This window comes from Montipora foliosa, chromosome 12 (assembly GCF_036669935.1).
Source record: "Montipora foliosa isolate CH-2021 chromosome 12, ASM3666993v2, whole genome shotgun sequence".
NCBI lineage: Eukaryota > Metazoa > Cnidaria > Anthozoa > Scleractinia > Acroporidae > Montipora > Montipora foliosa.
The window spans coordinates 31989579-32007748 of record NC_090880.1 but is presented as its reverse complement, the minus strand read 5'-3'; the positions used below and the strand labels follow the sequence as shown (position 1 = coordinate 32007748).

General features: G+C 39.7%; 1 protein-coding gene across 4 annotated transcripts in view; it reads left to right on the top strand.

The window, feature by feature from the left end:
• LOC137980229 (WD repeat-containing protein 27-like) overlaps positions 1-17280 on the top strand; it is a 21248-nt gene extending 3968 nt beyond the window's left edge. For 2 of the 4 annotated variants that reach the window (XM_068827620.1, XM_068827622.1), the window contains 20 exons: positions 128-179; positions 612-682; positions 838-1151; positions 1253-1356; positions 1512-1603; positions 2157-2252; positions 2372-2484; positions 3543-3631; positions 3706-3787; positions 4067-4141; positions 8381-8487; positions 8683-8772; positions 9248-9426; positions 9798-9934; positions 10286-10383; positions 10495-10616; positions 11832-12032; positions 13094-13192; positions 13448-13514; positions 14967-17280. In XM_068827620.1, coding sequence (XP_068683721.1) covers positions 128-179; positions 612-682; positions 838-1151; positions 1253-1356; positions 1512-1603; positions 2157-2252; positions 2372-2484; positions 3543-3631; positions 3706-3787; positions 4067-4141; positions 8381-8487; positions 8683-8772; positions 9248-9426; positions 9798-9934; positions 10286-10383; positions 10495-10616; positions 11832-12032; positions 13094-13192; positions 13448-13507 — 2181 coding nt within the window. In that variant the 3' untranslated portion in view covers positions 13508-13514; positions 14967-17280. Of the gene's footprint in view, positions 1-127; positions 180-611; positions 683-837; positions 1152-1252; positions 1357-1511; positions 1604-2156; positions 2253-2371; positions 2485-3542; positions 3632-3705; positions 3788-4066; positions 4142-8380; positions 8488-8682; positions 8773-9247; positions 9427-9797; positions 9935-10285; positions 10384-10494; positions 10617-11831; positions 12033-13093; positions 13515-14966 lie in introns of those variants that run through there. The other 2 variants (XR_011118466.1, XM_068827621.1) reach the window with 2 other exon arrangements.
• The last annotated feature ends 890 nt before the right edge of the window (positions 17281-18170 follow it).

Sequence of the window (18170 nt, the reverse complement as noted above, 5' to 3'; positions counted from 1 at the left end):
CAGGGATTAGAAAGAATGAAATCTTCAAGTGTCTCTTCTTGGAGGCATAGGGATAAGCCATTCTTCATTTCTTTTTGGCAACTTTTAGTATTTTTCTTTAAAGGTTTTGTGTCCATACTGCTTGTAGGTTTGGGATATAGAACAGTCGTGCTTGGTGTACCAGTCAGCCATTTTGTCAGGTACTGAACTCTTGTTTAATGGGGGTGCAGGGATGGAACAATGGTGAGAGCACTCGTCTCCCACCAATGTGGCTTGGGGTCAAGTTTGTTGGTTCTCTACTCTGCACTGAGAGGTTTTCTCCGGGTACTCCAGTTTCCCCTCTCCTCAAAAACCAACATTTGACTTGATTTGTGTTAATTGTTGATTTCAATTTACAGTGTCCCCAATTAGTGCTTCAGCGCTAGATTGACTAGACACTTAAATAAAGTTCCTTTTAACCCCTGAGAAGGCTCTCATTAGCGAGTAAAATTGTCTGTCGTTAGATGAAGTAAAATTTAAAAGTATCACTCTTAGGATTGACAAGGTTAAGTAAATAAACTTCATTGATATTATAATGAATTCTAAATATTATTGTGTAAAGTATTTTTTTTAAAAATCTTATTATGGTTTAGCCCATCCTTTTCTCTCCCTGGCATTCGACCCTGTCCAAGAACAGATGGCTATTGGCTCTGCAGATGGAAAGGTAGAGTAACAAAAATAAATCATTGTAACAGTATCTACTAGCATCCTGTACTTTATTTTGCTGTTGTACTAAAAAGTTGGTTCACTACTGTAACAGTACTAAGGAATAATACAAAAAATTATTATTATTCTGCTTTTATGCTCTCTACCACATAGGTTCACATGTATGACCTTTCTTTTGGTAATGGTTACCGATGCCTTTTTGATCTAGATGTGCAACAACTTCTGCTAAAATACTGGGAACAAAAAGAAGTCTCGTCTTGTACAAAACGTGAAGGACCATCCCTAATCAGCAGCCTGCCTTCATGGCAGAAAGGCAACATCAGTGAGGAGTCATCAGCTTCACGAGAACCTGGGACAGCTGTGCTTGGTATCTTCTTTATTAAGAATCCAGAATATCTGACTGCTAGACAGAATGATGTTGGCATCCATGAAGTACTGTTTGGCCCACAGAATGCAGTATCAATGAAGTAAGAAGTTGTATAAGATCACCAGAGTTTTCCAGTTGTTCTTGCAGCAAATTTTGTGATTTAGTATACATCTTTTGATTACTCAAATTTTCTTTTTTAAGGGATGTATTCCATGTTCCCTCCATTGTAGTGATAGCAACAACCGGGTGTGTTCTTCTGTTGAACTGCTATAGTAGAGAGCCCCTTTATATTTTGGATTTTCAAGGTAAGTCATTCAACAAACGGTGACGATTCAATTTTGAAACTGGCAGCCACTGTACCACAAATACTTGTTAGTCTTGTCCGAGTCCCTAAACAAGCTTTTTGTGGAATGAGCAATGAACTTCCTGCTGATCTTTTTCATTCTTGGTTATTTCAAAGAACCTGTTCTGTCCAGTGATGAGTTGGATGAGGTTCAGTACAGCATTTCCTCACCAGGTTCATTTGCATTTGCGGAGGGATATAATGGCACTGTAAGTGTGATGGGCTTAAAATGATGTTGTATTATCTACCTATTAGTAATTGCATATCAGCATTTCGAACATATTTGGCTTTTGTCATTACAGCAACTTAGGATGTTTAGCTTCTCTGTCTTGTTTACATTTTCATACAATGAAGATGATGCGATGATGGTGTTGGTGATAATGATGATGATGGTGATGATGAGGACAATGATGATGATGACGATGGCAATGACGATGATGATGGTGGTGGTGGAAATGACGATAATGGTGATGATGATGACAATGATAGTGATGATGATGATGATGACAATGTTGTTGACGATGATGATGACGATGGCAATGACAATGATGATGGTGGTGGTGGAAATGACGATAATGGTGATGATGATGACAATGATAGTGATGATGATGATGATGACAATGTTGTTGACGATGATGATGACGATGGCAATGACAATGATGGTGGTGGTGGAAATGACAATAATGGTGGTGATGATGATGATGATGATGACAACTACACATCTGGGACACCTAATCAAGTTCTATTCAATTTTCATTTCAGCTGACATGTATTATTGGAAGCTTGTTTCAAAATACTGTCAACATCGTAAACATCAGGATGCCTATTATGAAGAGACCAAGTGAAAGTGACTTTGGGGTATTTTATGCCAATTTTTTTTTTATACTTGTCCTGTAAATTTACAACAAACCTTGTCATAGAGTTTTGAGAAATTCAAAAGTTCTCTGGAAAATAATTTTTGTGGTTTTATTTCACAGGTGCTTTCCCAAAGGTTGTTACAGTCAGTTGGCATCAGTTCCCATGAAAACAAAGATGATGAGTTTCTAGGGATGAGAGGAACAGATGTTGCTGTTATCACAGTGCTGTCAAAGTATGTTGATGCTGACTAGTAATCCCAAGGGGGGGGGGGGGGGGCTCCCATATAAAAAGGGGAGGGATGATTGTAGTCTCGCTTAGGGGTGTGAAGTTCGAATTTTGGTCTCACTTAGGGTGTTCTGGGAAAAACGCAATCGTATGTAGCCATGAAGGTCTCCTTTAGGGTTGCGCGTGAAGAAATATTAAAGTGTACATTTACACTTTTATATTTCTGCATGTAGGTCAAAGTATTAGATGATAATGTCCTTGCCATCATTAAAAGTCACTGTATTTTTTATTTCTCCGTGTTTTAACATGGTCTCTTTTAGGGGTCAAAAAAAAGGCTGTGCCATGCCCAGATTGGTCTCCTTAGGGGTTTAATTTAAAATTTCCGACGAGCATCCTTCCCCTTCTTAGAGTTGGTCCCCCTCCCCCCCCCTCCCCGGTCTATTTATAGTGGTCTCACTTGATTAACTCAGTGGGGGAAGTTTGGTGGAAGGTGAAATAATAATAATAATCATCATCATCATCATCATCTTTATTTAAGTGTCAAATGTACAGTATTCAGCATTGGGCCACCAATTGGGGACACAGTACAGAAATCAAGTCAACTCATATCAACTGATAGGTTGCTCAATCCACAGTTGACGCCTAGTCAGGGAATCGAAACTTGGCCACATTGGTGGGAGGCAAGTGCTCTCACCACAGTGCCCTCTCTGTTCCAGGATGTTTGTTTGTTTGGTCTTAATGTTGAAATTCTGCTCAATTAACTGGTTAAAAGAAGATTTTTTTTTGTTCTTGACCATGGGATTTGTGGACACAAGGATATTAGCAACCTCGAACTACCCAACCTTCTAAAGATAATAATTATTAAAGTGAAAGCCGCTGTATTCTACTTTATAGCCTGCGTAGCTGGCGGTATTGTAAGAGTCCCTCTCCCCATTCTCCTCGCGGCTTCGCCGCTCGCTTGTCGGCTCCGCCGCCAAAACTTTATTTCGCGGGCGCTTACAATACCGCCAGCTACGCAGGCTATCTACTTTAAAACTAAACTGGACGTTGTTGCCTTTGTTGCAGTTCTCCTTTATGTAGCAACTCGCCCCTAAAGGCTGAACTTGTACCAAAATCAGCAACCAAACAACATCAAAAGCAATCTCTAAAAACAGGTAAGGTTCTGAGAATAGTGTTCTTAATTCCTGACCTGAAAGAGAATCTCTTCATGCGGCGTCTGTTATTTTAGGGGGAACACCAGGCATCCGTGACCAGCCGCTGACATTCCACGCCAAAGTGAAATCGTCAGGCTACGCTAGTGCTCATCCAAGGTAGGGATCAGTTAGCTGTGTTGCTAAACCACGCTTCATTTCGTTTGACTTTTAATCGATTGGAGGGATTATAAGAATAAAATCAGAAATTTGGAGCTTTGGAATCCAGAATCGCCATAAACGCTAGCACCTAGTTTAATTAATGGCTGATCTACAACGAGTCTCCTTGTAACCTGATTTCTGACAGTTTCCTTCTCGCTTTCAATCAGCCTTACACCTTCCAATTTGTTTGCCTTCTTCTGAAGGTCCTCTTTTAGCAACGACTTTTCGTTTCAACAGGTCCAAAATGTTTTCGCCGAACATAGGCAGTATGAAGAAAGCACCTGAAGTTTCCTTGAGGAAGCCAATCGTCAGGTACATCTTACCACGATCCCTCAATTGTGAGGAAGCTGATGTGATTGACAATTTGAATTTTATTTTTCATTTAGTCGGTTACCTTATCGGACTACCGTGCACCGGGAAGGTCGTGGCTTCAACATCAGCCCGAGCAACACTCTACATACATACATACATACATACATAGTTTATTTGATAACGCAGGTTACAGAATGCGCAAGACTGAAGTCCTGATGTGGACCTGCCTATCTACTATTTAAGACTAAAGTATGTACATGTGAATAAATAGAAAATCAACCGAAATAAATAATAAATAATAATAATAATACAAATATAAATATATAGCACTATGAACTACAATTTAAGAATATGGTTAAGAACTAGATAAAATAATCATCAAAATTTTAAAAATTTAGACACAGTTTAATTAAGATAAGATTAATAAAAAAATTCCTCGTTCCTATTTCTTATCATGGAAGATTCCTTATCATAACTTATAGAATTAATCAAGTCCTTACTAGATCTAAGTCTTTTTTTAAAATATTCTAGGCTAGAAGACTTTTTGATCGAATCAGGAAGTGAATTCCATGCAATGGCAGCTCTATGCCTAAATGTCAGCCTGCCAATTTCTGATTTAGGACTTGGAAATTTGATATTCATGGATTTCCTCAGGCAGTAAGATGATTCTTTTAACATTACTAGATCATTTAAAACATTGGTATTGTATCTATAGTAGGATTTATAAGCTTCTACTAACAGTCTCTTAGTATAAAAAAATGATAAATTGTTCCAGCCTTTCAATTTATTTAATTGATCAGCATTCGAATTTCTTGAAAGTTTGTAAATAAGTTTAGAAGCTCGTATATGAGCACGCTCAAGATCATCCATTAGTGCAGGTGAGCAAGAACCCCATACTAGTATTCCGTATAAGACACTTGGAAGTACAGTCCTAAAATAAATGGTCTGTAGAATGGATGATGGCAAGAATTTGATTCTTCTGAGGACTGCTATTTTCTTATTAAAAGATTTTAACAGGCTTTTAGTATGTTCTTGCCAAGAAAGATTACTGTCTATAGTTACTCCTAGACATTTACATGATGATTTAAATTCAATAAATTTTCCCCCATACTTCAAAGGCAACCATGGGCCAATGAATCTTTGTTTAGATAATAATAAGGCTTCTGACTTAGTTTCATGAGCAATCAATCTGTTAGCACTACACCAACTAAGAACTTGATCTAGTATATCTTGCATGGTCTTAAATATAATGTCGATATTATCACTTACTGTAAATATGGTAGTGTCATCAGCAAACATATAAAGTTCTCCTGAGGTTATAGATTCAGGAAAGTCATTGACATAAAGAGAGAACAGTTTAGGTCCTAAAATTGACCCTTGTGGTACTCCAAACTTGATAAAGCTAGTGTCTGATTTCACTTCATGAACTTGAACAAATTGGTTGCGATTTGACAGGTAGCTTCTCATCCAAGATAGTAGATTTCCTGATATACCAACAGCTTTCAACTTTTGTAATAAGATGGTATGGTTCACCGAGTCGAAAGCCTTCCTGAAGTCAATAAACAGAACACCAACTTTGAGATTTTTATCTAGGGCCCACTTCCAAGTGTCAGTAAGATGAAGAAGGAGACCTTCTGTAGAATGATTTTTGCGAAAGCCCCATTGATTGTCACTAAGCAGGTCCTGAGCTTCAATGTGGTTGTCTATGCTGTCACTTATGATGTCTTCAAGAATCTTTCCTGGAATACTTAAGAGAGATATGGGCCTGAAGTTACTCATATCAGTGGGTGCTCCCTTTTTTAGAACTGGCTTAACACGTGAGAGTTTCCAGTTTGTTGGAAAAACTGAATCATCTATACTTTTCTTGAAAACTGGCAGCAGGCTATGGATAGAGGATTCCCCAAGGAGTTTGAGGTCCTTGGGTGAGACTAGGTCCGGCCCAGTAGCTTTATTCGGGTTTGATGATTTTTCAATTTTTTTCTTCACTAGCTCCCAATTTAACTCTATGTCACATCTTGTAGGAGTGACTCTTGTGACATAAGAAGTTAAGGTGTTTTGATCAAGAGGTTCTAAATTCTTTGTAAGTTCTTCACTGATATTAATAAAGAACTCATTAAAGTAAGAAGCTTTTTCTAGATCACTGGTTAATACATCTTTACTGTCAGTTATTATAGGACCAATAGTGCTATCCTTACTTTTCCTTAGAATCTTGTTGGTTAATTTCCAAAATTGCTTAGGATCTTTAGAGTTATTAAATTCCTGTTCCCAATAAGCTGCTTCCGCTTGTTTTAACAACTTTTTTACTTCATTTCTCTTGGATTTATATAATTCCCATTTGGCTTGATCTTGAGATGACTTGGCTTCTTTAAGTAACTTATAGCGAAGATTTATGTGCTTCCTTATGTAAGTAGAAATCCAGGGTAAAGATTTGCATCTTATTTTAGCATTCCTAGTTGGGAGGTGATAGTTAACTATATCCTTATATAAGTAGTCCCACAGGTACAAGCTATCGTCGACGTCGTCAAAAATAGCAGCTAATTGCCACGGCGCATGTTCCATATCATTCCTAAATTGTTTAATGTCAAGTGATTTGTATGCTTTAGTTGTTATATACTTGGGTTTAGGATTAACTCTAGTAGTCATAAAGACAGCAAATACTAAGTGATGATCAGAAATACCAAGGTCAATTGCGCCAGAGGTTTTCACTTTAGCTGGTTGACTGGTGATAATGAGGTCAATGAGAGACTTTGAAGTAAGTGTAACTCTTGACGGGCAGGACATGATGTTTTTCAGGCCAAAAGAGGAAATTATCCTTTTCAGCCTTCTTCCATATTGAGATTCAATATTACTTGATCCTTTTAACATGTCGGAATTGAAGTCGCCCAAAAGAATTCTAAATAAGAATTCTTCTGAAGTCTAAATAACTGGGGATAAAGATCTGCCTTTGTAATAGTTTCTGACACCTTCAAATGTTTTCGAATAAGAATTTCAAAACCTCTCATAATCCTTGTTCATAAAATTGCGTGGTACGTTTGAGAACTCACACAATGTTCGCTAACAAAGGTAACCGGTCGTTTCGCCAACGAGTCGTTTCGCCAACCGTCAGTTCGCAAACGCCTTGGGTCGATTCGCAAACGTCCGATAGTCGCTTCGCAAACTTTCTAACATCGGTAACTTAATGAGTCAGAGAGTGTGGAGGGGAGAGGAACGGGCAGTTGAATTTCTTGTCTCCCTATTTTTTTCCCTTGAACACAGTGAAGAGTACGTGTAATATATGAAGTTTGCGAACCGACTATCGGACGTTTGCGAATCGACCCAACATGTTTGCGAACTGACGTTTGGCGAAACGACTCGTGGGCGAAACGACCGACATTCCTAACAAAGAGTAGGGTGTTGTGGTCCCCCTATTGTCTGGGGTGTTTCTAAAACGAAGACCTAAGACCCTGTGATCTAAACCTGTGATCCAAAACGAAGACCCTGTGATCTAAAACGAAGACCCATTGATCTAAAACTAAGACCTACCCTCAAAAAGTCAGAGCGATGCCAAAAGAGCTTATGGCTGATCAGTGGTGTGCAACATTGTGTGTCATGAAATTGTTAGAGCGGTGGAACAGCAGAAACAGTGAAACAGCTGGATTTAAGATATAATGTATCAACTTAATGTAAAATTTCAAAGCCTGTTGGCTACTTTTACAACTAGAACTGACATCACCAGCCAGTGTTCAAAGGGGGGTGTGGAGATTTTGAGGTAAACAACTTGATTTCCTGTAAAACAGGATCAAGGAGCGGGGTTACAGGATCAAAGACCACGGATCAATTTCCGCTAAAAGGGTTGTTTTCTTTTTATTTGTAACCTGTACGTCTTCGTCTCAGATCATTGGGTCTTCGTTTTAGATCACAGACTTAATTTCTCAAAAAATCCCTGTATTGTTTTCGCGATTTTTCGGCTATAGTAAAACTCCTTTCAAAACGGCTCAGAGATCACTCAAATGGCTCGCAAACTCAGTTTTTCACGTGAATCAAAGATAAAAATCTCTGTAACATCTTTCCACGCGTAAATCAAATTAATGGCGTCCAGTCCTTGCACGGCGCTAGGCTCTCTAAATGTCAGTAAAACTCTAAGAAATGTTGTTGTGTAAGGTCATCACGTACACAAAAAAAGGCCGATCAAGGGGAGTCAGCCGAGTGCTGGACAGTCATACAGATAGATATATAACGATAGTATCGTTTTTACGTTAGGAAATCTCGAAAAGAATATCCTGTGAACAGTGAAGCCCCGACAAACTTGCAGCACAAAATGCCGCTCACCCAAGATCCGTCGCCCATCAACAGTGTTGTCTTTGCAGGTAGGAGTCACCCAGAAAAACGATACTGGAGTCATTTGCAAGTTAGTCCGCCGGATAAAGTTGCCATCCAGTGGATAAGAGCTTATTGTTGCTCCCTGGATAGTGATTTATTAGATTCTAGCGCTTTCCATCCTTTCACATTTGTCGCCAGTTTTGCTTGTTGTAAACCCTTGCATACTTTTCTTTTCCTTTCAGGTAATGGAAAAAATTTAGCCTGTGCTTTGGCAAACAAAACCGCGCACGTGTTGGGAGTTCCACCATCAACCAAACAAACAGTGTACACTGGTAGGAATGCGACATTGCATTGTAACGTTCAGTTATGCTGGCAAAATTTCTTTTCACGGGTGAGGTCTCGGTGGGCTCTCACCTCCTGGTAATGTGGCCCGGGCTCAGTTCCTGGACTTAATTAATGTCGTATATGGGTTTATTATGTTGAAGCTGTGGTCTACTCCGAGATGTTTTTATCCGTGTACGCCAGTTTGATTTGATTTGCTTCAATTTCATGTGATCTCATTTGAGGTACATTCTCCCAAAGCTTCCCAAATTAGTAGAGCAATTGTGCCCGGGTAGATAAGCTTTCGAATTTAAGAAAGTTATTTTGACTGGTTTTTTAAAGAGATTTCATTCAGCTCACAACAATCGGCCTCTCTCCCAGGAGTGCAAAAGCTCGTGCGTGATACATTTAAAAACTAAAATTTTAAAAGACATCAAAAAATGCCATACAATTAATTTAATGTAAGGAAAAATTTTCTTCCTGCAGGACACGATGGATCGGTAACGTGTGTCAGTTTTAGTCGCGAGAATAGTTGGCTTCTGACATCATCAAGTGACAAAACAGTGAGGCTTTGGAACCAGACCCAATCGGATCCTGTGATGATATTCTCATCTGTCAATCATAACTTTGTCTCTGAACTTGGTACCTCGGCAAATAAGCTCAAGGTTAGGGAGTGTTTAATTAATTGGGTATCGCTTTGAACTGAATATAAGGAGACAGGCTGATGCCCTAAAAGGCCTTGCCTCTAAGTCGACTCTGCACTTGCTTTTTCTTCAGTTTTGATTTCCAGCGATGCTGTGTCATAGGTTGAGGGTTTGGAGCGGGTGTGCAAACCTCAGCAGCGTTCCCAGGACTTCTCCCTTCACCCCAGCCCAAAGCCAAGAGAGAGGTCCTGGGAACGAGGTTATGCGAAGCTCTATGACAAGCAGCTAGCACCGGCTTCGGAACTTCTTCAAGATTCAGTTGTCTAATAGGTCTACTACCTTTTTCGTATAGTCTGATATGCGTGTTTTTTTCTCTTCCATGCATTTTACAGGATAATCCTCCATTTCCAAGGGAAATCAAGCAAGCCAAGTTTTATTACGTAGACAAGTTCATTCTTTTGACATGTGGTAATGGTCTGCATATGTACAAATATCATATTGACGTCGCACAAAAAGAGGACGTAAGAAGGTGCTTTGAACTTTATAAAAGTTTCCGAATTAGCCAGTATCAAAAATACCATAATACTCTTTGTTTGTCCCTCCACATTTTCCTTATGCACAATTTTGGAGGGACAAACAAAGAGTATTATGGTATTTTTAAAACTGGATAATGGCAATAAAATAAGAGCCTCTCAAACAAGTCAGAAGCCACCCCAGAAGCTAAGCTGAAGCCATTAAAACGGGATCTGAACCTTCAAAGACCTTGCTTTTTCTTGAGGCAAATGCAGATGGGTTAAGACTTGCCTTGCTCAAAAAATATCCCTTAATTTATGTTCACACAGTTCTGTTTAATAATAATTAGGTTATTTTCGGTTTGCAGATACCAATCGAACAGCAAGTACAAGATAGTGAAGATTTTACAACAGGAACGAGCTCAACAAATAACCTGTTTTTCGGCTATTAATGGATTCCACTCTTGTATCTTTTAATCTTATTATTATATTGAGTTCCCGGTGTTTTGCACTTAAGCCCGATCCATCCGATTTAACAGACAGTTGTTAATTGCTGTATCCTTGACCAGTTTTCAAGACATTGTTTTATGCTGTGGCTCCAATAAATCTATTGAAGTATTCGACATGAACGCCGCGCGCTCTGTCCGTGTCGTACTTGACGCTCATACCAGACCTCCTCACGCGATATGCCAAAACGAGGTTAGTCACAGTCCGGGATCGCGCCAGTTTACATAGGTTCTGCAGCATTCGCGACTCTCTTCCCTTGATCGGCCTTTCCGATCATTAGGGAGCTGAGATTTACTAGTCCTCACTCGTGACGAAAGCAGAAGCACACCTCAACAACCTTTCCCACTTCGCTTATTCTCTGAAGTTGTCACAATTATATGTTGTTGTTTTCTCAGCCTTTTTATTGCGGAAAATTCACATTCTATTCCCTTAGAAACACGGGAAAAGTGGTCGTCATAGTTTGATCTATGACCGAGCATTCAGGAGGAATGGGTTCGATAGCGGGTTGACGTCACAAATTACTTTGCAAAGTAATCTTCGACGTCAACCTGGTATTATCCATTCCTCTTCCTCGCGCGGTTGTAGATCGTATCACAACTAGTTTTTCCTGTTTTTGAGAGCCTCAAAAACAGTGACTTTGAAGGATAGAGAGTTGAGCGAACAAAAAGATTAGTTTTAGTCAAGTGCAAAGAATTATTGAGCGGAGAGGTTTGGCTTGAGGTGAAAGACACTTCAACTTGCTTTTAATCGGTCTCTTTTGTTCTAACAAAAGGTTCTCATTATCAAGATACTACATGTACTGAGTTTGCGTATGTTGCTTCTGCTTCCGCTTGCGTTCAAGGGCGAAAAACGCAGCAGAAAGCTACTGGTCGTAAAGTGCCGCAATCTCGCATGTTTCTCTCTTTTTTAAACTTTTACATTAGGTTTGTCAAATCTTAAACCACCACCTGAGGTTTGTCGTAAATGTTGTTCTAAACCTCTCCCGGTATTAGAAACGGAACGACGCACGTTGTTATAATTCTGGTCAGGAACCCATGACCTGGAGCCTACAACTCTACTGTGTTCGTGTAACGGCTTTTTCACAGACCGATTTACTTTTAGATTGAATTTCCCGCGAATGAGACTCCCACAGGAGCCCGATGACCAATTACAAGAAATTAAGCTGACGTCATAGGGTCACCGAACCGGAACTGCCTTTGTTTTTTCATAGGCCCAGTATGGGAGCTGTAGGCTCCGGGTCATGGGTTCCTGTTCTGGTTATTTATGTTGGGTCTAGAGAGACTTGCCCTTTATACATTTAGCTTTGAAGAACACATATCATACTGAGAAAGAACTTCCTGTAAGTCCCTTTGTAAGACGAGGGTTTCTTTCTCGATTGCCGGCTTACAGTTTTACTGCTCTATTCAGGGTTCCATGTTTGTGTCACACCCTCCCAGCACTTATGATTTATTCTTGACGGCTGCGGTCGCTGACGGGATAAAATTGTGGGACCTGCGCACAAACAGGTGCGTACGACGCTATGATGGTCATGTTAACAGATCGCAGCCAGTCGGAGTCGCATTTAGTCCTTGCGCAAGATTCATCGCTGCAGGTTCGGAGGACAGATCGGTAAGCGATGACCGGGAGAGATTGGACTCCATGCAAATGGGCGCAACGACTCCCAACATTGTTGGGAGAAGTAGGTGTGCAAACGCATGCGACAACTCACAAGGATAGGACCCATAAGACTTTTTAAACTTACAAAATTTTGTTGTCATCTTGTTTAATACTTGTTAATGCGATGGTGGTTCTAAAGTTTAACCACCCTCGTACCCAGCATCTTCGTTCCGGTTATTTGCACTGTTTCTGAACAACCAATCAAAACCGCCCCTCGAACTGATCTTTCGAGAGTCGCTCGTTTCGTCAAGCCAGCATGCGCAGTAAAGAACGAAGACTCAAGGTACGAGATTGAAGTTTAACCAGTTTCAAACTCCCAACAACACACAACAGGGTGTGCAAAACGGACGTGACATGTAACTTTCAAGAATGTTGGAAGTTGTTGGCCAACAATGTTTGCACGGAGCCTTAAATTTCCCCACAAAATCAACGAATTGATTGTTATATCTATACGTATGGTGCACAAAGAATTTTATCAGTGCCGCGTGGGAGTGTAGCGGAAACTTAACGGGCCCCTCCCATCCTGTTTGTCTAACCTACACAACACGTCAAGTGCAATGAATGTTGGCATATAATTAGTTTTCACCTAACATTTTTTGTTAGCGTACTATTGTATATATTGTTCTATGGTTCTTGTACTATAAGTTATGCTTCATCCGATTAAAATTCATTGCCTGACGATGACATCGAACATTTTTAGTGTCAAGATATCAGAATTTGTCAGACTGTCTTGCATTTCTACAACTTGCAGTTGAAGTGGTTTTAAACGCTTTTCTCTACTGCCATTATAAGATACGGATGTACTTTCCCAGCCATGAAAAACACAACAACATCCTTGTGTTACCATCGATCTGTATCAAAGGCGTAATCATTTTGAGGCTTTGTCTCACTTGTTATTGTAGGAAATACGGTTTAAGCACCTGTACATTAGCATTAATAGGAGGTATCTTTATAATGATATGATTTGTCGTATGCCAAGGTTCGCCCACTGTTTGGTGTAATTGTGTTTTCAGGCTTATCTCTACGACATTCGAGGAAATACATATTGTCATCGTCTAACTGGTCATACAGATGTTGTGTGCGACGTAGCGTTTAATCCCGCCAAACCACAGGTAATCAGGCACTTTGAAACCACTGAATCGTCGTGAAATTAAGCTTGCTGAGCGGGAAACCATCTAAATGTCACCATCTGCGCGAAAGCTGAACGAGCGCAGAGCAATATTGGAACCCCTCGCGTCCTTAGATGCTCCGGCATTCAAGCCACCCTCCCTTCCTCGCAAGTTTTCGTTTGTAATCCCACTCTTTCCCTAGAACATGCGCGGCCAGAATCCGAATTCAAAAAATCTCTTTCCTTGTTCCATCTATAGCTTGTTGCTGCTTCTCAAGATGGCAAGTTGAGATTTTACTCGGATCAAGAAATCAAATGATGCAAAGGTAAAGAGAAGATTCCGATAGGCTCCAATCGGTTAGTAGTATGTGATCAGGTGACACAGTGGTTGAGTCTCCCGATTGTTTACTGTTCCGAGAACTCAGTTATTGCCTAGGGGCTTAAATACCAATTCTTTAACGCTACACGCAACAATGTAAAATGCTGAATTCATACACTTCGAGCCTGGAAAAACCAACACCGACGCATTTCAGCAGGACTATTGTAGGTAAACTGAAAAGGGCAATATCGACCAAAACGGAAGGTGGTGGTAATTATTTTGCCTCTCAGTACTGATTAGGTATAAGTATGACAATATACCTTTTCAATAACTGTGCCTTTCAGAGGCATTTTTGAAAGTGATACTTTCCAACGGCTTGAAGTGGGTTTTTTTTTTCACACCTTAACACCCACACGGTAGCTATTAGATGTCTTGTTTTTTCAAAATTTTTGAAAGTTGCTGTGAGGAATCCATTAGCCATGGATCGGTTTTTTAGTATCCATTGCTAACGTTTTTTTCAGTTTGCCGAAACACGAGCTCGATGCCTTTTCTTGTTTTGTTTTCTTTCGTATGAAAATTTGATAGCAAACTGTAGTTTCAGATCGTACCAAGAAACGGATGTTGGTGTGCAATGCGTAGTTATTTTTTGTCGTTGACATGTCAAATTGTTTTCCATTACTTAAGCGGTCAGTTAGATTTTTCTATTTCTACTTGTGTATTTGATTTCTTGATAACTTTCTCCCATTCATTTATCCGCATGCATATATAAAGTCCCACCTTGATCGCAGTATTTGAAAAGCAAAGTCATGGCTTTTCACATGGTAACCGGAAGTGAATCAATGTGTTTGTTTTTCTATCCATCCAAATATGGCACACTTGTCAATTTTACCTGTCAGTTTATTCCAAATAAGGTGAATGACGTCAACTGTTCTCGGTTGTTGAACTTGGTCGTGTTGAAGGAAGGTGAAAATTTTCACCGGTTTGTGCCTTTGTAGAACTTGTATTCTTTTCTTGGACGAGCCAGAGTCGGTTTAGGAGTTTGCTACGAGTTTCAGTCAAGAATAGCCATTATAGACAGCCGTCTGTTCAAGTCAGGGATTTATATCTCAGCGAATTTTGCATGAACAGTACATTCGGTAAGTTGAGACGTAAATTTTTTAGGTTACTACTACCTGCTGAATTTTGACAGTGTTGCCACCGCGATCTGGACGAGCGCAATCGTTGTTTTACAGAATTCGCTGGGGAAAACCATTTGATTTAAGGAGAATTGGGTAATGCAGCTTCAACTTTGCGAAGGGAGAGTTTGAAACTGCAGTTATGTCCCTAAGGTAAATTGCTGCGCAAGCAAAGTTCGGTTAAGACAATGTTGAATTTTCGAACGTCAATTCGGTTGTGAGTAAGGCTGTCGAATTGAGGATTGATATTAATCAAATTCACTACAGGAATTTGTCTCTTGCAGGATGCTAACAGAACGCGCACACGGAGTTAAACGCAAGCATAGCGAAGTTGATGCCTACAGCCACGAGTTACATGGCCGATGCATTCAACGAGAAACTGTGTTCAACATTTCGATCTGCAAACTGCAGAAAAGCTTTGCTCGCCCGGAGCCAGTCTTGTGCAGAACAGTGCTGATCTCGAATACTCTGCGTCTTATCGAGGAAGACATCAGGGAAGAGCGAAGAACTTTAGAAATGACTGTCGTTAGCGGGGTTAGCGACGAGAAAACATTTCAGCGAGCAATCGGCAACAATAAAGAACGAGTGACTTTCACTGCGCATAGTATTGGCACGCGATCACGCGAAGGATTTTCCATTGCTAAAAGTTCTCTAACTTTTGAGCAAGAGTTAAATATCTTAGGCGACAAGATGGTGAAGGAACTTGAATTCGACATCGATAAACCTCCAAACGCTGCACAGGAAATGCCCGAACTTACGGGTCGAAACACATCCCGCGCAGCCGATGCGAACGACAATACCTGTGAGAAAGCACTCAATTGTAATACTGAAGCAGACACGATCAAGGAAGTAAGCTGTGGGAGTCTTCTTGGATTAGAATTAACCGAAGAACTAGAGTTTAAAGACGTGGATGTCTCGCTGTATGACTTTGACGTACCCAATGGCCCTTTCCCGATCGACTTTGATGAATTTTGCAGCGCTTGGAACCTCGGCTCGACCAGTGTAGCTGCTAGAAGTTTGCCTGTTAGGTGTAGCGACAGTTTAAAGCTTGGACGAGCGAACGAGTTCGCCATCGATGAACTAGACCAAGTAATGCAGATATTAGTTGGATCTTGATTGTAAATGTTAAGTGAAAGTGACTGGCTCGCGTTTTCAATGCACACAAATCCGAATTTATACTACTTGTATAGTGTACTCGGTATAGGGGGCAGTTTTTAGTTCGTTTGAGAGTTATAGTACCTCTGGTCTATTTATATTCCGTTTTTTGCGATTGAATCCACAGCGTTTTATATGCATTACCTCATAAATATTTCATCAGAATTATTTGGAGATGTATTTGAAGTTGTTTAAGAGTATTTTTACGGCATATTTGTAGGTAATTTATACTGTATTATAATTTTTGGTAAGTATATATTATACTTTAACAAGCTTTGTAAGTTCAGTAGGCTTTTAAAACGGCCTTATTTCATGCAAAAAGTTTGAAAGTTAAAGTTCTCCAAATAGTACACAAAGAATCAAAATCAAGTGATTTGAAATTAAATCACTGTCATTTGTTAGATAGTTGCTGAAATATGGAAATGTTCATGTTGAGAATTTTCATATAATTATTGGAGATTTATTCCAAACATTGTAAAGAATGACACGAGAAAGAGATAATGATACTATTATAATTTAATTGTATGTACATTACCGTTACTGGTAGATAAATAATTATTATATGATCTCAAAAGTCGAGGATTCACAAAATAGTGAGTTTGGCCAATATATTGCTGCAAAAAGCTTAAGTAAAAAGGTATTGCCAGTGGAAGTGTTTGTTCTGTCCTCTTTCACAAAATCTTTTTTATGCAGAATATTTTCCTGTTCAAAAACAATGTTGGTTATCTCTGTCAAAGAAAAGTATAGTATTAAACACCTAATTTCCACTTCAAATCTAGAATACCGGTAATCTCCAGAGATACACCTCACAACGAAGCAAATAATGAACAAATACTGGTGGACAAACACATAGAGTTCTATCTTCTCTGTCCGCCAACTAGCCTCGGTACAGCTGCCACTCCTAAATAAAATCAGAGATTTTTTGAGGAAAGTGGGCAACTATACACACAGGCTATCCACCAACATGGCAGCAATTATGTAATGTGAAAACTAGGGCTAATTCCCACTGCTGGGTCCCTTTCCAGGGGTTTCAATAACTTCTGAAATAGCCGTCCATGATAGCCCATTGAAGGCGGCAGTTTGACAAGTTTATGATAGCATTTTTAGTCAAAAACCAAGGCAAACTAGCAGGCGGCGGTATACCGCCGGTAACCGGCTTCTATTGAAACCCCTGCTTTCATACTACTATTTAATTCCCTTTATACACTTGTGTTTTTAACAAGATTAGAAAGCTAATTATTATTAGAGAGGCCTGAAGGTGTTAAGGGAAGAAAGCCAATAAAGATGAGGTGTGATTAATGGCTGAAAAGACAAAATGGGAAAACTTTGCTTAGTCAGGACAGAGAAACAACTTTTTTTTCAGAAAATATATTTGATAGGTACTGTAATTCCTTTGTCCTTTAGAGGTTTCAACGTCAGAATAAAGAGAATATTTTCTTTCTACCTGGTGAAGTTTGATCAGGACATGAAGACCACTCCACTGTAATAATGAGTTCCCCCATACCCCTCTTGAAAGAGGAAACAGTCAAATGTACAATTTAAGAGAATGTATCCTTTCAGTGTTAATCTGTGAAAAATGAATTTTTCCACGTTTCGAAAATAAGCGGGAAAATATTCTCTCGATGGTATATCTATCATGGGAATTGTTGGTGGTATAATAAGGGGTGTCGAGGTTATCTATTCATCTTGGCGTTTCGCAACCGCTAACACAACTTGAGAGTCACTTGCTTAATATTGTTAATTATTCTCTCTTTTACTGTGCGATGTCCGAAGATTTGAAAAATTTGCTCGACTCTCAAAAAGAAGCCATCCTCTCTTCCGTAAACGAAAGAATTAGTGGCCTTCAAGAGACAATTCGTCAACAGCAAGAAGACTTGGCTTGATCACATCAGTTTAAAAGAAGGGTAATGAGCGGCACTTCAAAATCAACTCCAAAGAGCTGAAAGCCAAAGCTAAAGCAAAAGAAGCCTTAAAAGAAGGTACGGATCTTTTAAATAACAGACAAAGACTTATTAAGCTTGCTGATAAGTCTGAATTCGGTTGGGCGACAATCAATGAATATTTAGACGATGAGCTGGCTGACGATGAGTCCGACACTAGAAAGATTCAGAAAGCTGAAAAAAGAGCCTCCGATAAAGCCTAAGCAAGTCAGGACAAGAAGAGGAAACTTTCCAAGACTAATCATCAATCTTCCTCCTGACGTAATCTTGGTTCTAATTGGCCTTCTGCTTCTCCGTTCCCATCTCTGCCTTATTTTCGTCCCTCCTTAGGACGCTACTCCTCAAGATCTCAAGACCTCTGTTTTAGGTGTGGTAAACGTGGACATTTAGCCG